Below are 15,699 nucleotides of genomic sequence, written 5' to 3' on the forward strand. Positions count from 1 at the left end.
TCTGGTGAGATCTCCATAGGGGACCATTGGAAGGAGACTTGCACATGACTGATTTTTCAAACTGTGACCATGATGTCAACTGACTCACACAAACCCTATGCACATATATTTATATGTGTGTGTATTTATATGTAAATGTATATGTGTGTGTATCCACACACATATAATTTTGAAGCATTCAACTTTCCAAAACCATTATGTGTTGACTCTTCTAGCTTACCATGGCCGACACTGTCTTTACAAATGAGTCTGAAGACTCAAAGAGGTCCCGATAGTTGACATTTCTATCACCTAAACTCTGTCCAGGTGATAGAAAACTTCTGCTAAAGTATTGCCAGCACTCTTATTGTCATTAGGGATGGAAGGAGAAGCCACTGTACAGCTGTGAAGTGATCTCTCTTTCTCCACACGGTTGTCTCCATGGCTACCATCTGCCACACTCTGCTCACAGGACAGCACATTGCCTTGTGGGACATTCAGAGAAGCTGTATGAGAGTATATCAAAACACTGACTCTAACTATTACAATGTTTTCAGTTTTGCATCAGGGAGCCATGGCATCTAATGCAAATAATGGATTTGTCTCTTAGGTTGAAGGGGACCAGCTGCCTCCAGGCCACACGGTCAGTCAATATGAGACCTGTAAGATCAGGACCATCAAAGCTGGCACGCTGGAGAAGCTCGTGGAGAACCTGCTGACGGCTTTCGGGGACAATGACTTTACTTATATCAGCATCTTCCTGTCAACGTACAGAGGCTTCGCCTCAACCAAGGAAGTGCTGGAGCTGCTGCTGGACAGGTAGGATGAGGGGCGAGAGCTGAACCCAGGGAGCTGAGGGGGCTCGGTATCAAGGGCACCTGGAAAGCTGGGAGGGAGGCTGGAGGAGAGATTAGCTGAAAAGACCAACCTTTGGAATGCGGGCATGCAGGGAGTCAATGATATGGTCTGTTTCCAGGGTAAAGAAATCTCATTCAAAAAAAATTCATAGAGGCTGGATATGGTGGTACATGCTTCTAATCGTGGTACTCGGGAAACCGAGCCAGCCTGGACCACATGGGAAGACTTTGTCTCAGAATCAAAAGAGAAAAACAAAGAAAAACCAAACAATATCTGAAACCTATATAAAAAGAATCCATCCAATAGAAGGGCTTAAAGTAGGTGTTATAAACATAGATTCAACTGTTTATAAATTTTAATTTCTGCCGCTGTCCCCTAATTTCATATTTAATATGGGCTAACTTTTATAATCTCTGTAATCTCCTTGTGAGTGTGCTTATACATGTGAAGTCCGGTGCTCCGTCCTAGATCCGAAGGAAGCAGACTGTCGGCAATCACCATGTAGTGGGTGTTTCATGTGTCCCATGTTGTTCAGGAGCATGTGTGCCTGAGCAACTCACATATGGACAAATCTTACTGTTTCCCCCTTACTTTTGTCTAATTTATGGTAAAACTTAGACATTTTACAAATATATCGTTATGTTGACTTGATCCTGGGACATAGAAAACTGTCAGATAAACAATTATTTGAGAATCATGAGACTTCTCATTCAGATCCTTGTAGTCTGGGGTTCCCTGTCTAAGGAAGGAAGTGGGAGCCAGTGCTTTTGTAGACTTGTTATATATGTGGGTTTGTATATGTACTGATATATGTGTGTGTGTTTAATTTTAAGGTGTATGCAATCATATTGAAAATGTTTAAAAAAATTCCTATATTATGAAAGGTATGAAAAGAAATATTAAAGTTTTCTCAAATTGCATTTTTCTCAAATAACACTTATTAGGTTTTAAAATATAAATATTAGCACAAAGAAAAACATTAAAGAAGCCACTGTCTAAATAGGCAAATAATACATTATTGACAATTAAAAATAGAAGTAATCCATATATATGATGAAAGTTCACACAATTTAGAAAATTGTAAAAGCAAAAAATGCAATTTCCTTTTCTCTTGGTTTCCTAGTCCCATTGCACTTTTTTGTATTCTTCCCAAAATTTCTAGGCATATGTGTGAGTGTGTGTATACATCCTCAATATACAATATATCATACATATTGTCTCTATAGGCTTATTTATTTGTTAGAAGTATTTATTGATTGCATTGCAAGAGGATGCCAGGCTGGGCAGCAGCTGCAGCACTTCCTGCCTGTATAGATTTATGGCACATAAATAATAGAAACTGAGTCAAGCAGAGTACACAATGTATCTTACAATTTTCGTTTTTACATATTTATGCATTTTGGAAATATTTTTGTTTGTTCAGTGAATCAACATATATAAAAGACTGATAGTGGGTAGCACATTGAAAGTTCAAGAAATGCAAGTGATTATTTCAAATTAAGCACATACAGGTGGATTTTTCTAGCTTCTTTTTCGATGACTTTCTGGTACTTACTGAGTTGAGAATTTCATGGACAGAAGTAAGTACTTTTTAGTTTTTAAATTTTTTTTTTTTTTTGGTTTTTTTCGAGACAGGGTTTCTCTGTGGTTTTGGAGCCTGTCCTGGCACTAGTTCTTGTAGACCAGGCTGGTCTCGAACTCACAGAGATCCGCCTGCCTCTGCCTCCCAAGTGCTGGGAAATTTTTTTTTTTTAAGAATCTGTGAACACAATACCTCAAGGAATGTCCTTATACACATGCATATTTTCTGGATGTTTTTGAGAATGCTATAGGATATTCTCGTAAAAGACGGTTAGAAGCCTGCCAGACTGCCCTTCCGAGGGTTGCACCAGCCATTTTGCTCCTCCTCCGAGCATCCCACAGGCCACACACTCCCTGGCTGGTGATGCTCTGTCTCCTCAACTGAGCTAGCTTTACTATGGTCTAATTACTGAAGAGTGGTTTTGGGTGCCTGCTTCTTGTGTTTACAAGTAGAGTTTGCTATTTCAAAGGACACTTTCTGAACATTTGCTGTGTGTGAACTCTTTTCCTATCCTATACTCTTTCCCTTTGAACCATTTTAACCTAATTATTAATCATCTAATTATAATTCTTTGTATATTAAATGAATTAGATTTTTGCTTATAACTGTGTTGTAAATATTATTCCTAATTTGTTCTCTGATTTTAAAGTCTGTTTATTAAATACTGGTATATTACTATTATATGTAATATTCTGTCTATCTTCAGAAAGACTTTGAATAAACAACTTTCTATCCCAGGTTAGGGTTATTGACAAGAAAGAGTAAGTTTGTCCTCAAAATATTTGCTAACTTTCTGTCACTATGACACATACCTAATGTAATCAACTTATGAAGGGAAAAGTTTGGTTTTGGCTCAAAGTTTTGGAGGTTTCAGTGTGCGGTCGCTTGGCCTTGCTGCTTTTAGTTTGGTCGCAAGTCAGTGTATCATGGTGGGAGTCTGGAGTGGAGTGTAGCTGCTCGCCTTGGACACAGACGACAGAGAAGGAAGGTGAAGGTTTTACCATCCCTTCTTGAAGGGGACTAAAGACTGCCAAGTAGGCACCGCCATGTGAAGGTTCCACCATCAAGCTGGGCGGTGGTGGCACACGCCTTTAATTCCAGCACTCAGGAGGCAGATGCAGGAGGGTCTCAGTGAGTTTAAGTGAGTTCCCAGGACAGGCAGGACTATACAGAAAAACCCTGTCTCAAAACAAACAAACAAACAAACAAACGGCTCTATCATCTTCCAGGAGCCCCACCCTGGGAATCAGGCTTTTAATACATAGACATTTGTGGGCACAAGATCCAACATCGGGTCAGTTTTTTGTGGGTACTTACACAATTTTCACATGTATGTTCACATTCAGGGACACCCATGAAACATATATTCTTTATGGTATACTGATCTGGTCATGGTGTCACGTGCTACAGTATAAGGAGCTGTGTCATTTTCTGTATGACAGTATTTGACAAAATATTAATCCTGGAATAGGAGTTTGGTGAGTCATTTTAACCAAGGTTCTTATATAATAGTTCATATCTGTAAATAGAAGTTGGAGAATTACATGAATTTCTCTTTTCAATACTCATAGCTGTAAAAAGACGGAGCCTGGTAATTGTTAGCAGGCAGTATGCGGAAATGAAAATCTCTTACAAGTTCACTTTGAAACCGGTGACCTCTTCTCCATAGGAGGTAACTCCTCTCCTAATAGCCCACAGATGTCCACAGTGCGTAAAGGCATACGCGTAAGCTCCAGCTGTCCAGCTTAAAGACTGGACACATACACAGGAATTAGAGTGTTTAGTCTATGACTTTTATTTGATGACTTTTTAAATGTCTTTTCTTTGTTCTATGGATAGGCAAATTGGGATTTTCTTTTTTTTCAAACACTAACTGGATAACAATGATCAAATAGTAGATCCAATAGGAGTCCAGGTTGTGCTGAATTCAAACTCTCAGTTGAAGTACAGCTAAAGGAAGAATTAAGATTTAGTCTGTACCATATGCGTGGGCTTAAGGCTGGCTTTGAGTGTGATCTCATAGTTCAATCGTTGCTTGTTTCTGAAATGAGGGGATTAAGTGCTGGATACCTGTGTAATGGACTACTCTCTGCAGGACAGCGCGTAGATGGGACTCGGATGTAAGCGGTTTAGTTTCCGCCCTGGGGGCTTCAGAGATGGAGTCCTGTGAAGCTGCTGGCACTTAAGCTCCAGGGCCCCTCACTTGGCAGGAATCTCCCCATGATTCTTTGTTCTTAATTTTGTACTCCTTTTCCTTGGGAGGAACCCTCAAATGACAAAGAATAGTTCCATCAATTTTAGATCCACCCTTCAGGACTTAATATTTTCCTGCAAAAGATAAGGCTGCTGCACATGGGCTGAGGAAATCATCATTCAGAGAGCTATAAACAGAGTTCTAATAGGTGCTGGTACAGGAGTTCAGAGAAATAAATCCCATTATTTTGCTTTCTCTGCAGAAATTTAACCTTGTCTGTGTGGGTGCCAACCTCAACAGGAATATTTCTTCCTGACTCTGTTTCTTACTCACACTGAAATCTCATGGCCATGTTCCAAGTCTCCACAGAAATCCAACTGTAGATTCTGTGAAATGCTACGCTCCTCAATTGGCTGTTAGGATTTTTAATGGCTGTAACGAAGAGGAAGCAATTTATTGTACAAACTCAGCTATTCTGAAGATAATCGTTTGAAATTCCATTTTCATACCAGTCAGTTGGTAGACTCATTTGTGAGCCTCAGGTAGAATTTTTAAGGTATTTCCTGTGCCGTGTGCCACGGGTCGGGAAGGAACACTGAAAGCTGATTGCAGTACGCGCTAATCCGGTAATCACCAGACAAGAGCAGATTCGTGTTGCATTGTTTCTTTGCCACCAGAGCATGGCTTATTTGGAGTCAAGCTTTGATTTCTCTGAAGACTTCATTTGTGACTTTTCATGTAGGGAACTGTTTATTTTCTGGGATTTCTTTCTAATCTTTTCATGGTTCGATTTTTTCTTTTCTAATATGAATCTGTGTGATTGATTAATAGACAGTGGTTTGAAGTCATGAATAGCTAATTCCATGTTTACATTATCCTCTGTTGGGGTGGCGGATGCCTCGCAGGGGCTCCTGTTTGCTGTGCCTCTTGCCATGGCCCAGACTTAACTCAGGGCTCTCTTTGCTTCCTTTTAAACCAAGCGGAAGTTACTTAATTGGGGGTTGACCGTGTTGGAACTTTGAGATTTTATTCTCTCTACACATCACTCAAAGCAGTCTGAACTCCCCACTCCCCTGTTTAAAGGAAACTGGGGAACCCTTCCTAGTTATCGGCCTCACCGCTTCCTCAATTCGTTTCCCTTGGAAATAACATTTCCTGGTGATGTCCCCTTCACAACTTGGTTGGCCAGCTGCAGAGTTATTCATGTTTAATATGAAGGGCCTACTTTACATGGTACCGTGTGAACAATGGTGGCGAGCTTGCTGCGATTCCCACCGTCTAAAGGTGTAGTGTGTGCTGGTAGAGGGTAACACTCACCAATATACGACCAGATGTTTACAGTTAAAACTGCTGTGACCCTCATGCTTAGAAGTCCGGCACTTGGGAGGCTGAGGTAGGAGGATCACTGTGAGTTTGAGCCTGGCCTGGGATACAGACTGGGACCCCATCTCAACCCCCTCCCACCAAGATGTTTTAAATTTACTTTGAAGGGCTTTTTCTTAGGCCAAGAATACTTCCTTCTTTCAGAGTTTTGGGATGTTTTAGGGAAAAAGCGGCCTCTCTTTCTTTCGGTCATGAGATTTGTGTGTTAGGCATATATACAATGGTTGGGGGGGGCATAGGAGTAAAATAACTTGGATTGATCTCCAGCTTACACTCTCGTACTCTTAAGTGTCCCTCAGAGTCTGCATGAGAGAGGCTTAGATGTAGTGATGGGGGGAGCTGAGAGTTGTGGAACGTTCATGAGGTAAGCCGTAGTGAGGTCTCCAGAGCATCTGGGATATGCTCTCAAAGAGGACAGGGACCTCCTTTGCTCTTTCACTTCCAGCTCTGAAGTAAGCAGGGTTGCTCAGCCATGTCTCCCATTATGATGCGCTCCCTGCTCAAGCAGGTGAAAAACAACAGGGCTAAACCAGCGTGGGCCAAAACTGAACCAAAGTAACCTTGTTCTCCTTGTATATTGATTAGCTTGGACATGTGTTACAGTGAGAGAAAACTGGCTGGCTGACTAACACACACTCCTCCTTAGTCATTTGACATCAGTATAAGGTCACACCCTGGCCCTAGGGTCCTCCATTGGGTTCTTTAGCCATATAATGGTAATGAAAGGTAACACGCTAGCTGTAGGCTCCTCCATCAGGTTCCTTAGCCATGCAGCAGTAATGTAAAGTAGCACATTGATTGTAGGGTTCTTCTGAGTTTTAATGTGGTGGTACAGGTAAAATTTTTACTCTACAACTGGAACACGACTGGTGTTTTCCTTTCTTTGTGGCATTTGTGATAATCTGAAATTCCCATGTTTATTTTGACCATTCTTGGACTGGCACCCCTACCATGCCTCAGAGAGGAATGACGCTTGCAGGGGGAGTTTAGGAGCACTGCCTGACCAAGAGAAGGTATCCATGTCCGTTGGAGTGTTCTGGAAGGTGTAGGGGTGAATGCCACCCAGACTGTGCTCATATCTAGTGGGAGGGTATAACCTGCCTGTGGAGTGAACCATCCCATCCAAGACGGCAAAGACGAATATGTGTCTTCAATTTAAAAAATAAAAGATCCCTTTGACAGCTATAAACTGGTAGTAGTAAATTTTGTAAAAGGCACACCATACAAATCCATACAGTTCTCAAAAGCTTCCTTTATGGATAAACATGTTTGAAATAAATGCCGTATGTTCCAAATGACTTTTTGTTAAACCTCAGTTAAAAATAATTAAGTTTTCATTCAGTTATGGAAGTTAAACTATGCACTCTACAAACATTCTGAGATTATGCTGGTGTGTGGTGTCCAGAGAAGGCAGGCAATTGTTTTGTTGTCTTTTCCTTCAGGAGAAGGCAAGGTTTTCAGTACCTTCACCCGGTTCTTCCAGGCCACGGGAAAGAGGCTACCCTGGGGTGAGCTGTAGGAAGCAGGTGCGGGTGAAGCTCAGATTTAATCTTCTTACCGCACACTCATGAGTTTTCTGTCCTGCTGTCTGTCTTAAGAGTGCTAGCGTTCAATACCATTGGCTTTGATAACTCCCCTGAGCTCCCACAGGGCCAGGTGGGAAGAAGTAGACAAAGGTACTAAAGAGCCATTTTCCTCTGATTCAGAAAGATGTTGAAATTGAATGGCTTGTTGGCTTCTCTGTGCTTGTCCCATTGACTTGGTGCAAAAACTTTCAGGAAATCTCAACATTGCTTTCTTTCTTTTCCAGCTTAAAATGCAGACATCTTGGATATATTCATAAGGATGACAGTTTCTTAGTAAATGAAGGACATTTCTTTTTTTTCTTAAAGATTCTTTTTAATAGTAGATAAGTTTAAATATCTAGGTCTGGATTTTGATGACTCTATGGGTAAAGTTAAAGCATTCTGATATGCTTTGGTTTAAAGAGAGGAAAGAAAAGTTGGTAAGAAACTAGTTGAATTGAGGTTGAGTTTCTGTCCTGTGACTATGAGAAGGAACGATGGGATTATTGGGTTGTATAAATGAAGAGGACCTTGAGAAACTGTGGGTATCAAAATATCTGTAGCATAAAAAAATGAGTATTAAAAAATTTGCAGGTACAGCTTTTATGAAGGGTTCATTTTTTTTTTCTGTTTCATGTTTTCTCGGATGGAAAAGAATGATTTAGCTCATGAACAACAGAAGATAAACCTTTGTAATAACTTCCACATGCTTCTGTGGCAGGCAGAGAGATGGAGGAAGGAGGCCGTGAGCCCTTAGGAAGGCAACTAAGCTGATTCTTTCTTCGAGCACGTAAAAAGGAACAGGGTCCAGCCAACAGCTTGCTTTTCATCCCTGAGACTCAGGTTGGCCTTCAGACCAGCGTTAACCATTGAACCTTCACGTGATGGAAGCTACTGAATTGGTGGCAGTTTGTTGTAGTGGCAATAACTAAGAAACAAGGACATCTTCTTAGGGAGATTGTTTCCTAGAATCTCTTGCTCCTGGCCTCCAGGATGCCAAGGAGTGGGTGTCTACCCCTTGCCGCATGCCTGGTCATCTGTGGTCCCCTTGCTCAGGAAGCACCGCCAGCAGAGAAGCACTCCTTTCGCTTTCTCCCTGTAACCCTGCCAGTTGCTTTGAGTTAACCAGAAAACTTTAATCCAGTACCATTTTAGAGTTACCTCCAGCCATAAAATAACACAAGGGAAATCAGAAGTAAGTTTTCTCCATGGCTGCTTTGGTTGTCTTTGGTAACTCGATTGATTTTTTTTCCGAGTGGACCTGTCTTCTACTCGGCTGAACCGTGGGAATTGTAGGTGGGAGCATGCGGAGACAGCAGAACCCTGCTTTATGGGATGCCTGTGACGTTCTGCTAACATAGACACTGAAGGGGCGCTGCCAAAGACTTTGCCTTAGATTGTAACAGGCTTGCTTTCTCTTCCTTCAGTAGGGTTTGTAAGACCTACGGGGCAAAAATGTTTCCTTTAGGCAGGGCTGGGCCTTCCTGCTCTCCTTTCCAACTTAGCAAACAGGGCATATGGTATGTATACATGAAGTATGCAGTTGCCTTTTAAGAAATCTGAAATGTTGAATTACTCTGAAGGAGTCTTTTAAAAGTATGTATATATTTGGAAATTAGAAAACTGATAAGAACTTGAAAGACAATGTAGATATTTAGAGTGCTCACTAGAAAGTTTTAAATTTAACTCTTAATCTAAAGCAGCAGTTTTGACCATTTTCTAGCAGTTGGGAGGAGAGTTGATCACAAGCCCTTCTAAGAGTCTCCTAGGAGGTTCCAGAGATGGCTCGGTGGGTCAGTGCGCTTGCTGTACAAACCCAAGGACCTGAGTGTAAATCCCAAACAGCCACCCAAACAGCAGGAATGGCCACCCCCACCTATAACCTCAATGCTTTCAGGTTACAGAGACAGGAGGATTACTGGGACTGGCTGCCAGCCCAGCTCTAAGTTCAGTAAGGAACCCTGTCTCAAAGGCAGACAGTGGTAGAGAATGCCCCTCCCCTTCTCTGACCCCTGCATATGTGCATGAGTGTATGCACCTACACACATATCAGTGCATACATTACACACATCCACCTCGCTCACACTTACATACACACACCCTCCACCCCGCGCCACATATAAGTCTACTTGTTAATACTGGAATCTTTCTTTAGAAAAAGTGTCAGTAATAATCTAATACATGTAGTTTAGGGGATCCTCAGACTTTTGTAAGTTACTCAAGGATCCTGGCTTCTGTTTCTCCAAGCAGAGGGTGCCTAGAATATGTCCCTGCCTTTTGTCTGTGACTTATACCTTCCCTTTCACTAACCAGCTTCACAGTGGGAACCGGACTTTTCCGAGGTAGGCTAGGTGACCATGACGCAGTTCTTTGCCAGACCCGGGAGGTGGGAGTGCCTTCCATGGAAGGCATTATTCGCACTGCTTCAGAACAGCCCTGTCTGGTCTGTGGGATGCAGGGAAAGCCTTCCCTGACTGCACTTGATGTTCCAGACAGCTGCTGCATGCATGGTGTTCTCCTGAGTCAAGATTGGCTTCGGGACATTTTTCGTATGCCTGACTTGAGTTCTTGTGGGTCAGTGAAAGGATGCCCAAGTGTTCCGAAGCTGGGATTCATCCAGACTCCCAGAGGGCCTTGAGTCAGCAGCTTCCTGTGTGGTCTCCCTTCCTTCACTTCCTCCTTTTTGTCTTCTCGGTTCCCACCAAGTACCCCTTCCTTTCTCTGCCCTCCCCAGGCTTTCTTTTTGCACAGCAGGAGAAGGTAAACTAGTTCTTGATTGTGTTCAGTGTCTTCTATGCTAGGCCCAGAGCCATAGTAGAAAACAAGGGAGAAGAGAAAACCACTATTGCCTTGACGTGCTAGTCCATCCTGGCCTGTGTGTTCACACCAGGCCTTGCCTTCTGTCCGCTCTGCTCTTTGCTCTCTCACCCCTCAGAGTTCCTTAGAAAATGCCCTCTTACCTCTGTGCCCAGGCCTTTGCACCCGCTCTTTCCTTCTCTGGAGGGATTTACTTAATTGTCATGTCTCCCACTGAAGCAGCAATTTCTAACCCTCCATGGTACCTAGACACCATTGTCTGCTTCTCCACTGTTTCACTCTGAACTTCATGGAAATAGATTGGGGTTGTTGACTCTTCATCCTTCTTTTTTTCTGGTGTGTGTGTGTGTGTACATGTGTGTTGATATGTGTTGGGTGTGTGTATGTGTGCTGTGTGGGCGGGGGGGGCATGCAGAGCCAGGAGGAGGATGTTAGGCATCCTGCTCTATCCACTTTTTGAGGATCCCCTTGTCCTCTTGAGTGTCTTTTACTGGATCTGGAGATGCCCCCTCATCAATTGTACCGTTTCATCCTCCACAGGAGTTTTAATTGTGTGCAGCCATGCCCAGTTTTTACATGGCTACTAGGGATTTGAACTGAGATCACCATGTTCATTTAGGAAGTACTTATACCCACTGAGCCATTTCCCTAGCCCCTGATGCTTAATTCTTAATGTCTAGAATAGTAAGTACCTGGATGTAGTCCTTGATAAGCAATCCTCATCTAGTGATGACTGAGCCTAACAGTGAGTTCACGAATCAATGAACAGGTTCATAAAATGAACAAGTAGATAGGGCCTTACAGCTTGCGTGGGAAGGCAATGACTTAGCGCTGGGCCCAGGGCCTGCCTGTCAAGGTTCAAATCTCTGCTTTACTTACCAGTGGTACTGTCCAGGGTTATTATGTAAACTTTCTGGGCTATACTTTACCCTCTGTGAAATTGGAAGACTGATGCCACCTGGTAGGATGATTATGGGAATTGAAGGAAACAGTCCACAAAGAACGGTTGGCACAGCTCCTGGCATACATAGCAAGTGACCTGCTATGACCAGTGGCTCACTTGCCAGCATCAAGTAGGGCTCACAACATTCTTCAGGATGACCCCATCCTGGCAGCTTCTGTTGAGATGTTCCTGGGTGTTTCGATGGATCCCTCTACAGAGAGACAGTGTCTGTGGATATCTCGGGAGTTCTTTGAACTCCCAATGCCCTGGGCATCCCTCACTTCAGATACGTTAGATACTTCATCTGCTCAGGTGGGTGTGGGCAGAGATGGCGTTTTTGTTTCCAAGCCTCCCAGAACTAAATAATCACACAGAAACTATATTAATTAGAAAACTGTTTGGACAATGACTCAGGCATATTCCTAGCTAGCTCTTACGTCTTAAATTAACCCATTTCTATTATTTTATGTCTTACCATGAAGATCGTGGTTTGTTACTGCGCATGTTACTTATTAGGCAGCACTATATGGCATTTGCCTGACTCCTCCTTCTTTCTCTCTGCACTCAATTTTAGTTTTCCCGCCTAGCTAAATTCTGCCCTGCCACAGGTCAAAGCAGCTTCTTTATTAACCAGTGGTAATAAAACATATTCATAGTATACAGAGGGGAATCTCACATCAGATAGGTATCAAAGAAAACCCTTAGAGATGGGGCTGTCGATGACTCAGTGGTTAAGAGCACTGGCTGCTCTTGCAGAGGTCCTGAGTTCAATTCCCAGCACCCATATGACAACTCATATCTCTCTGTACCTCCAGTTCCAGGGCGTCTGATACCCTCACATAGATATACATATAGGCAAAACACCATTGAACATATAATTAAATAAAAATAAATTTTAAAAAAGAAGGAATAAGAAAACCCTTAGAGATGGCTCTTCCTTGTTTAAACATGGTTCTTCTCCTCTTGGTCAGGTAACTTTTTTAGGCTACAGTAAATAACTGGTCCCAGCCATACTGCATAAGGCATTTGGTTTTTTTTTTTTTAATATTTATTTATTTATTTGTTATGTATACAATATTTTGTCTGTATGTCTGCCTGCAGCCAGAAGAGGGCACCAGACCTCATTTCAGATGGTTGTGAGCCACCATGTGGTTGCTGGGAATTGAACTCAGGACCTTTGGAAGAGCAGGCAGTGCTCTTAACCATTGAGCCATCTCTCCAGCCCTGCACAAGGCATTTGTAAATCTGTCTTTTTGCCTGATGACAACAGAGAAAACCATGTCAAGAGTCATCTGGCTGTTTGGTTTTTGACTTAAGTTTTATAAAGAAGAGCACTTGCTCCGTGGTAGCCTAAGAGGGTTGGGCTTTGATCTTAAGGCCTGAGGAGGCTTTGTGGGAATTGGAGCTGACATTGTTGACAGGTTTGTCTGTAGCTTTTCTGCTGCCACTAATTAAGCATTTACCCACGCGCACTCTCTTTACCCCCTTGGACTTTGATGGGAAGCCGTGAGCAGGTTCAGGGAAACATCAAAGAGGCGGTCCTGGTCTGGTAAAACCAATTCTGACATGAACATTAAAGAGCTCTCCATTCCAAAGCTGGATACATTTTGTTTTTCCTGTAGAACATTAATTCTTCATAACAATGAGAAAGGCGCCAAGAGTAGACAGTCACCCCTGCCCAGTGCCTTCAATTCTAGAAGGCTCTCACACCCTTTTGTCTGAACATACACCTTTGCGGCTTCATCCTACAACCACCTCAGGGTCTCTCTTCAGACATCTTAAACCTTTCTTCATGTTAGTTTTGGGTGTTTTGAATGATCATAGCTAAAGTTTCAAATGAATGTTTTATGCTCCCACACCCTTAGAAATGAGAGCACAGACAGGTTAAGGCCCTTTGTGAGTTGGGGCAGATGTTACTTTTATGGCCTCTGAATCTAGTATTGGAGCAGCCTGTTATTGTGTCCACTCTGGCCTTGCTAGAACACTGACTGCCTTGTCTTAAGCTCCAAAGAGCAGTGAGCACAAGAGTCAAAAATGCCACTTACATATAGCTCATGATCTAGTGAATGTCCCACAGGAAAACATTGGCCACATATAGCATTAAAAGATATTAAAAACTATAGAGAGTCAGGTGGCTAAGGGCATGCATTAGAGCCAGGTTGCACTTTAAACGGGATGTCCAGGGAAAGCAGCAGCAAAGGTCCAAGGGCTGAGGGAGCCTGTCGTGGGAAGTGACAGGAACACTGACAGTCATGAGGCGGAGGGGATGACTGATGGTGGATGGGGCAGGTAGAGGCCATGGACAGCAGTGAGTGAGGGGCCATGTGGGCGTTATGGGCAGAGCACAGTGAGCGGATGATTTCAGGGTTTGTGAGAGACGTGAGAATGATTGGAATCGTGGGAGGGGTCTGAATGGAGAAGGCCTGGGTCTGATTTCCTTGAACAGGATAGTTGTGATGACTGGTTAGACTCCAAGAGATATCAGTTGAGTTAAGTGGCTGTTGAACTGCTTTAACCCAAAGTGTGTGGTAGTTAGAGGCAGGATTGAAACAGGAGAAGCAAGGAGAAGCATTTGAACTCAGGAATGTAGAAACGCAGAGCTGAAGGCTTTCTTTCCCCATGGGTCAGATGGAGCAAGATTTGAGCAACTGGCCTGTGCCCTTCAAACCCATGGCTGATAATAGACAGCTCTTGGAGGCCTCTGAGTTATTTTTAGACCATCACCTTGGCCCTAGCTGTGAACTGTGGACACTCCGGCACGAAGAGAATGGATACTTGTATGATCTTAGCCGTCGTCAATGGTAACAGGCTGGTTAATGTGCAGGAATGCTTGCTTGGGCCTTCTCGCACCCCTGACAGTACACTGTGGCATCGCACTGTGGGGGAGGAACTGAGAGAGGTGTTGGTGCCACCCAACCTCCACTTCACCTCCAAAAAGAACCAAAAAAGAGCAGGAGAGCACGAGAAACTAGAGAAAGGAACCCAGGATGGTCTGGAAACTGAGTTAAAACCTCTTTGGGAAGAAAGCTATCAGAGCAGTAGAATGTGAATCTCTTCTTTGAATGAAAGTGTGTGTTCCTTTTCTATTTATATCCCTCACAGTTCCCAGTTCTTTTATCTGGTTGCTAGATAAAAGACATTCGCAGGGAGAACAATAATAGACAAATTAACAGAACAAAACAAATATCAAGTACCCTGTTTAGTAAGCTTCGGTTAGAGGTGAAAAGCACGGAGGTCTTGCAAATGGCCCCTCTTTCCTGCCCCTCCCCATTCTCTCCCACTTTAGCAAACCACAAAATCCTCCATGAGGCCACATGAGGACACCGTTCACGATGGTGGTGGTCAAAGGGAAGAGCCAAAAGAATCTCACTTTGTTTGTTTACCAGGAGCCTCGTTTCCCACCCTGCCTGGCTAATGTGGGGTGAGGAAATCTTAATCTGGCTGAGCTCTTGTCTCAGGAAGAGCAGAAGGCAGCCCCGGAAATGCTCACCTAGCAGGTGCTGCACAGGGTGAAGAGGGAAGGAGGGTCGGGACCATGGAAATACCCCTGTGCGGTCAAGAAACCTGTAAGGCTGATGAGTCGGAGAAAGGAGCAGGGGTGTGTGTGTGTCTATGTGTCTGTGTGTGTCTGTGTGTGTTGTCTAAAGACAGAACCTGGAACTTGTCAGGATGGGGTAATGGGATACCAGATGGGCTGTCAATCAGTCAAAGCAGATGGTGGGCTTTTATTTTGTAAAGAATTTGTAAATCCTAGGAACAGCGAGCCATAGGGTACTGAAGCTTTTAATCCCATTATACAAGACAAAGTGTGCTCTTTAAAAATGTAAACCCAGCAAATATAGAATTTCTGGTATCAAAACCTTGGGGTGACAAACAGCCTTTTAAACTCCAGGGACTCTCTGAATTCTTTCTTGTTGGCGGGAGGAATTGCAGAAATAGTCCCGCCCTTCTGAGTTAATGGTGTCTTCCTTAGGGCTGGGTGTCAGTTTACTTTGCTTGCAGAGTTGGGGATTGAAATCAGGGCCTTGGGCAAAGCATTCTACCACTGAGCCATATCTCCAACAAAATGTGACGTATTAGTGCAAAATGAACGTGAAATAAAAACTAGTAGTATACTTGGCAATTGATCAACTTATTTAGTAAAAATTTGAGTCTGTGACAAACAAAATCATAAAAATCACTGACTACTTTCCCAAAAGAAGGAGCCCTGTTCCCCTCTTGTCAGCTACTGGGTCCGCATCAGCCCGGCTTGGTGCAGGTACAATCGCATCTGCTATCCTGGTGCCAGCAACACAAGATTCTTTTCCTCAGCCTTCATCTCCTTGCCAGCCTTTGAGGTCCACGGCTATTTCCAGGATCCTCCAACACGGACCTATCC

At 43.3% G+C, this 15,699-nt stretch overlaps 1 protein-coding gene across 3 annotated transcripts in view; it reads left to right on the forward strand.

Moving 5' to 3' along the window:
* Positions 1 to 15,699, forward strand: part of Rgl1 (ral guanine nucleotide dissociation stimulator like 1) — a 268,005-nt gene that overhangs the window by 194,530 nt on the left and 57,776 nt on the right. For all 3 annotated transcript variants that reach the window (XM_057769585.1, XM_057769583.1, XM_057769584.1), the window contains one exon: positions 590 to 798. In XM_057769585.1, the coding sequence (XP_057625568.1) occupies positions 590 to 798 (209 nt within the window). The remainder of the gene's footprint in view (positions 1 to 589; positions 799 to 15,699) is intronic.

This window comes from Chionomys nivalis, chromosome 5, assembly GCF_950005125.1.
Source record: "Chionomys nivalis chromosome 5, mChiNiv1.1, whole genome shotgun sequence".
In the NCBI taxonomy this organism is placed as follows: Eukaryota; Metazoa; Chordata; class Mammalia; order Rodentia; family Cricetidae; genus Chionomys; species Chionomys nivalis.